This window comes from Drosophila subpulchrella, chromosome 3R (genome assembly GCF_014743375.2).
Source record: "Drosophila subpulchrella strain 33 F10 #4 breed RU33 chromosome 3R, RU_Dsub_v1.1 Primary Assembly, whole genome shotgun sequence".
Lineage (NCBI taxonomy): Eukaryota > Metazoa > Arthropoda > Insecta > Diptera > Drosophilidae > Drosophila > Drosophila subpulchrella.
Genome location: NC_050609.1, coordinates 15,275,918 through 15,282,793, shown reverse-complemented (window position 1 = coordinate 15,282,793; position 6,876 = coordinate 15,275,918). Strand labels below are relative to the sequence as shown.

General features: G+C 36.2%; 1 protein-coding gene across 1 annotated transcript in view; it reads left to right on the top strand.

Moving 5' to 3' along the window:
• Nucleotides 1-380: 380 nt before the first annotated feature.
• LOC119545805 (disintegrin and metalloproteinase domain-containing protein 12) overlaps nt 381-6,876 on the top strand; it is a 44,095-nt gene continuing 37,599 nt past the window's right edge. The window contains exon 1 of the mRNA XM_037851689.1: nt 381-1,152. Coding sequence (XP_037707617.1) covers nt 1,047-1,152 — 106 coding nt within the window. The 5' untranslated portion in view covers nt 381-1,046. The remainder of the gene's footprint in view (nt 1,153-6,876) is intronic.

Below are 6,876 nucleotides of genomic sequence, written 5' to 3'. Positions count from 1 at the left end.
TACATTTTACACCTGCATTGTGGGTTTGTTAGTTCGTCAAATCATTTTAAAAGTGTCACCACTCTTTACCTTTCGATGCCCATTCTATACTCAAATTAACTTAAGCATTTTAATGTGTGTAATATTTTTAATCTAAAATCGGTAAAATATCCAGCTTAAAGTGATGAGAGCATTACATTTCGAATACCAAAACCAACGTAATCGTCTTTCAGTATTTTTGTGTTTGAACGTAAGCGAACGTAAGCAAACGTAAGCAACAGTAAGCCGCCGGGATAGAGAAGGAAGACATCGATGATGGCGTGCCAAGCATCGATAACCGATGCCTTGAAAACATCGATGACACCGATGTTTTGCACAAAGCACAAACTCTCTGTTCAAAACAAACTCGGGCAGGGAACTGGCTGGTTGTTTGTCGCGGTCGCTGCTCTCCCCGCGTGTGTGTGTGTGTGATGCGATTGCTGAAAGCAAATTGAATTAAAGCCCCCGAAAATAAAGGCTAAACTGGCACCGATTCGAGTATGTGCCGTGCTTAAATTAAAGATAGCATGTGATTTTAGCGATAGTTAAGCCACAAAGACGCCTCGCAGATTAAAAAATTCCAATAGGAAGGCAAGGCCAAAAGTTCTGCAAAGCACGAGAGAGAGATAGAGAGGAAGAGAGGGGTGCTGAAAAGAGAGAGCCAACAACAGATAGCAAAACAGAGCACCAAACAAAAGCCGTTATAATAGGCAGCAGCAATTTGTGAATGTGTGTTGTTTTTGTTCTCGATTTACGCGCGTGATTTAGTTGTTGTTATTCGAGGCGCGGTTTCTTTTTTGAATGTTGCAAGAAAGTTTGTTTCGAAAGTCCCCGTCCTGTTTTTGAAAAGTAAACCCAAACCAATCCAAGCCCCCGCCCAACTAAACAAAATCAAAAGATGCTGCAGGAAGTGTGATGTCACCACTTTGGCCCCGCGGCAACAACAAGTTCTACTATCGCCAGCAAAAAAGCAAAGAAGCATCTTCCTGCAACGCCATCAAAATCAGCTCTATAGCAACGATCTAAAGATGTTGCACTTGCATTCGGTTCTGCTACCGCTGCTGCTGCTCAACACATGCTTGCAACCACACATTTTCCAGCCGGCGGAAGCAACAGCGTTCCAAAAGCCAAAAGGTGAGTGGTGTTTGGGGAAAAGTCCTGGGGGAAAATATCACAAACACTCCCTTGTTTGTTTCCTCTAAACCACAGGTGAAGTTATCTGAAATGGTGTTTGACTTCATTGGTTAGTATAGAAATAGAAACGAATTTTATAAGAATTTATCAAAAAGGCCTTAACTTCTATACTTTAAAGGTCTAGTTTTATTGACAATTGATTAAAAAAAATATATTTCTGATTTTAAAATAAATTCAAGGGTGAAACACATCTATACCATAAACCACTTGTTAAAAACGTAATTTTAATTTATTCATAAACATAATATTTGGGCCAAAAACTATGTAAATAAACCATAATTAGGAAAATATATTTTATTTCTTATGAAAATGTATTTTAAAAAATTAAAAAAAAAAATAAATTCTAAGATAATTATGCTCACAATAATTAAACTTGTGTACTAAACACTTCAAATATGGAAATATTTTCATTAAGTTGTAATATTGGTGTCAGATGGTGTTGTGATATGATAGAAGTGGTAGGTCCTTTCAGGGAAAATGTAAACAGATGTCGTCAGAAACAATTTATTTTTTTTGTAGTAATACTGTATGTATCGATTTATGTTCATTAATAACAAAAAAAATCAAATTAAAAAGTTACTTGAACATCATGTTCCCTAGGCGCCTAAACATTTTATAAAATATACTTTACTTTAATTCCCTAACAGTAGGGTTAAACCAACTCCAATCAATATTTTTTGCTGCTTCGAATCAAGTTTGTTGCCTAATCAAGTTCAACCAGCAAACACGCACAAGTACAGTGGTTAAAAAAAGCTGACCAAAAGAATGTGTTAAATTTATTTCGCAAAATAGATAACAATTTGAAGAAGTGTTGGTACCACAAACCACCAATGGGAAGAGGAAATAAGTTAGATAAACTACCAGTTTGTGATTCATTTTGGGGTTGGGTCATTTCCAAATCAAAGCACATATGTACATATGTAAGAGCTTTAACAATTAAAATCGCAATAGGCATATGGTAATGGGATTCCCATGCAAAGTCAATTGATAAAGGGATATATTAATAGAAATATGTTAGTACATATATCAAAAAATTCTATAAATTCTAACATATAATCAAATTACTTAATTTGCTATCAATTTATTATTTTCAACTATTTTAAAACAATGCCATATTGTATTGTCAAGGTATAAAAAAATGTTTTAATGATCACTAATCACGTGGTTTAATTAAATTATATTTAATATAATATCAAGCGATGTTGTGATAGACAAATTTTCATACAAGTTGTTTAAAGCCTTTGTTTACTCACTATTTGCTTAGAATTGTATTAGATTATCATGATTATTCTGGGTACTGAGTTTTCTGAGAACTTAGTTTATATTGCCTTAAATCACACTTCCTAATAATCCTACTGAAATAAAAAAAAAAATTTGAATAAAGTCTTTTACAGCTAGAAATACATTTTTAAAGTATATATATCTTAGGGAGTTTTGCTCCCAGATTTGTATTGTAATTTTTACCACTGTGAACTAACTAACCCCCCTAACCCGCCTTTGTTAAACTCTCGCCCATCCGAACAACCTTGAAAAACCAGCTTCTATTTTGTTGATTTTGACGCTGGCTGGCCACTTCGACTAGAGATTCGTTGCAGGGCCTCTGGATTGCGACAGAGACATATAGACAGGGACTGCGACATCTCTTTGTCCCCCGAATCACCGCCCCGAACCCTGCGATCCACTGCCACTTTGGCCACTTGGTTATCTGTGGAGTGGCTTTCGCTTTGTTTTGCCCATTTCTGATGAGTGCCATCCGGGGTGTTTGGCTATTGGCAGGTTGGGCGTTTAGCTTATCTGAGTGTTGCGTTTATCAAAATCTCACGTAGTTCCTAGATAGAAAAAGCGCCCCTAGGGCAGCACTTTCCATGCTAATTCACTGATTACCTTCACTCACGTAGCACTACATTTACCAACTCAAATGATTCGCTTGGCCCTTGTGCGCAAAACAAAAAAAAAACACAAAAAAGCTACAAAAGTAAAAATCGATTTTAAATGCAGTGCTGTGCTTCACTTTTACTCTCATTGTGGCAGATTTATCTGTCAGTTAAAAACTTTCTTCTTCAACTTTTTCCTTTTACTTTATGGAGAAGAAAAGCCTCTTTGTGGGTCACAATTTGTTCCAATGCTTAATAATTTTTTATAGACATGAAAACACATTCAGACGATTGTATTCACTTTTTACGTATTTTTCATTGTCATCAATTCTGGCCCCAAAAGGTCAGCGCCTTAGGCGCATACTCGAACCCAAACTCGAACCTCCATATTCTGGCCAACACTTCTTTTGGCAACTCGTTTCTTGTTCGCGGTTAGGCTGTTGCCATTGTTCGATTTTGAGTTGCCAACTGGCTGGCGTTTTCTTAACCATTTTTATGTCATTTGCGCAATTATATGGCAAAACAGCAAGCATAAGCCACAGGCCGAAATGGCCGAAAGTAAGCGGTTAGATGAGGTAAGACTCGTTACTCAAAATTGAGTAGGAGGTTGGCCAGATAATTATCAGAAAAAAAAATGTAATAAAGTGTTATTAACTCAGAGGAACACTAAATTATGGTTTTTGTTTTTATAGATATAATTTTGTATGAGTTACGACAAGCAGAGACTGTGAAATACTTTCAATACTCTCTTAAAAACATATGTATAATTATTTGAACTTTATAATAAAAGACTGCAGCTTAATTTGGTAAATTATTAGAATTAATTCGTACATTTCATGTCAGCTTACATGATATATTTCTTGGGACCTCATCAGACACGCCCCAAAAACAGCTAGAGGTCTGGTTTGTTTTCTTTATCACGCCCTTTGTTTACCCAAGTTGAACAACTTACCATTATCATTATCACGAGCAAAAGGCAAGACAGGAGGATCATTAATATGCGGCATTGTTGGGGTCTTAAATGGGCTTGGCTAAGAGCGTGGGAGCCTGCTCAACTTGGCCAGAATCAAGTAAACTGCATTGAAATGCAATTGCCAAGTAAGTAGTTTCTTACCTATCCAAGTAAGTTCCTAACTATGCAGTAACTCAAGTGGTCAGTGGGTGATCATCACATCAGCATTTATAATGATCGTCTTAATTGAGGCTCAAGTCAATTTACAGAATTTTCAGATCTTAACTGAACCGAACTGGACATCAAGCTTCTCTTGATTGAGTCAGGTCAAAAGAATTTAAATGGAACGAGCTTCTCCGATACACTTCTTCAATTCTCTGATTCTCTAATTCTTCAGTTCTCGTCCCGCAACGGAAGCCTCTGAGCATGCATATATTAGTAGTCTCTTTCTCCTGGTCTGGGACTTTGAATTGAACGACATTTGCATAAATTGCGTCGCCTCATAGAACGTGTTTAGAGAGCTTGACAAAGGGGTATTACAGATAGACTCCAGGAAATCTACTTTAAAGGCCAGCAAGAGGAGAGCAATTAGGAAATAATAGATGAATGAGGCAGACTGTCAATATGTCAAGTAGTTGCAGAGAGGGGAATGTTCAAGAGAAAATAATATATATAATCTTTAGAAATAAAATATGTTAATAGCAGGATATTCAACCTCCTTTTGTGTAAATATTTTGTAATAATTTAGTTTCCTTTGTTCCCAATAAAATTATATATTACATTCATATACCCATCTTGTTTGGCCTCCCCCTAACAACTTATATAGAAATCGATAAAATTGGATTTGCCTTGAATTGAGTGGGTCATTACTATATAATTGTGGCAGAAAGAGGACACGTGCAGCGTGGCGGACTCGCTGATTCACTTTTGACCTGGCCACGTGTCTGGTATTCCCCTCGATTATCATCCCAAAGTGAGAGGGGTTGATTCATACGTGTATGACCATTGCATTGCGAAGATTAAGCCTAAATTAAAGCTGGTTTAATTGCACCACAAAAACACAAGGGAGGGTGCAGGATATAACTTTTGTATTTACCACTCTCGAGACAAAAATACTGAAACAAAGTGTTTTGTTAGAGGGCAACTCATGTTATTTATGACTCTATTTCCCTAACTTAACCAGGGTGAGTTTTCCCAGACAACCCCGGAAAGGAAATGTGGCTTTTGCATTAGTCATTCGGTGGGAGAGAGCTGGCACCCTGTACAGTAAAGCAAGGAAGGAATGCCCCAAGAAAGCACTTGAGCAACTTTGTTTATACCAACAGCCAAAGGAAATCACGTTTGTTTGCAGCAGCAGCAGCAATTTCCTCTAAACAGGCAGCCAAACAAATAACAAAGAAATTCCCGCCGTGAGAGATGAAATGCAGTGAGGTTACACGGTAAAATGCAACCAAGTTTATCTGGTTTTACGTGTTGTATGATTTTTTAAAGGAAATTGTAGGGTAATGAATAGTATTTTATATTTACTAAATATAAATATATTATCTTATAATAAAATAAATAGTTTTTTGTATTATTATAAAGAGAAATCGGTTTTATAACTCAAGATCTAAAGAATAGGTTCCTTAGTATCTCAGTCGTAGAGTTACCAAAATTGATGATTTCTACTTATAATATTTTTTAAAGAAGAATACTAATTGCATCCCAAAAATATCAATATTTAGTCCCAGTGCATTCCGTCAGGCATCAATTGTGCCTGATGTTGTTATTGTGCAATGCCAATGCAACGCTTGATTGGGAATTTCAACGGGTAAGGGGGCATAATGGTAAGGGGATGTGGAGCTGGATTGCCGGGCAAGGCTGAGGTGAAGAAGAAGAGCCGGGCACAAGGTAAGCCCTCTTGATGATTAATCAAAATAAAAGAACTAAAGCGAGGTTAGCTGGGAGATTCGAGCGGTTCAGGGAACAGTGAAAGGCCAAAAGCAATCAAGTGAATAAATAATCATAAAAACGGAGGACACACCGAGCTTGGGGATCTTAATGGAAAATAGCACTCTGCAGCTCACTCGCTCGTTCTGTTTCGGTTTTGGTTAATTTATGCATAGAGCTATTGGGATTTTTGTTGTGCACTGACTAGCATCAGTAATGGGATGCGACAACAACAGCGGCACAAAATATTCGCAACGGAAATGCGACAGCACGCTAGAGTGAATCCGGGAGCAAGCTGGGAGTAGACACTTAAAGGAAAAATAATATATTATACTTTAATATCAACCCCATAGAAGGAATATAACTTTTATAGTAAGGTATTATATTTCTAAATTAAAATATTAATTATCAATAATATTGGTTTTTTACATAACAAATAATATACAACTTTATTAAAAACAAATTTTTTTTTCATACCTATCTATTTTTAAAAAGGTTTGAAATAAAAATGGACGATAAAGTATCTTAAAAGTATTGATCCCTTTATTATAATGTACTAAGGTATATTTATTTTAATTAAATGTATTAAGTAGAAATGATACTGGTATATAACCTCTGAAAAATTAGAAAATATTTTTTTAACAAAATAAAAAAAAATCTTAACCTGCGTGTTTTTTTTTTTTTTTGAAAAGTGTAAAACAAGACCGTGTCCAATAAAATAACTAAGAATATTATGGCAATACCATCACCATACCATACCATATTTTATGGCAATACCATTACTTTTCTGTAGTTGTTTTTCATAAAAGCATACGTTTCTCTCAGTGCAGGCTGGAACCTCTTCCTGGTTATGGTCAGTGAGCTGGGTTTGGATTCGGTTTTGGGTTCGTTTCGTGCCTGGACAGTTGC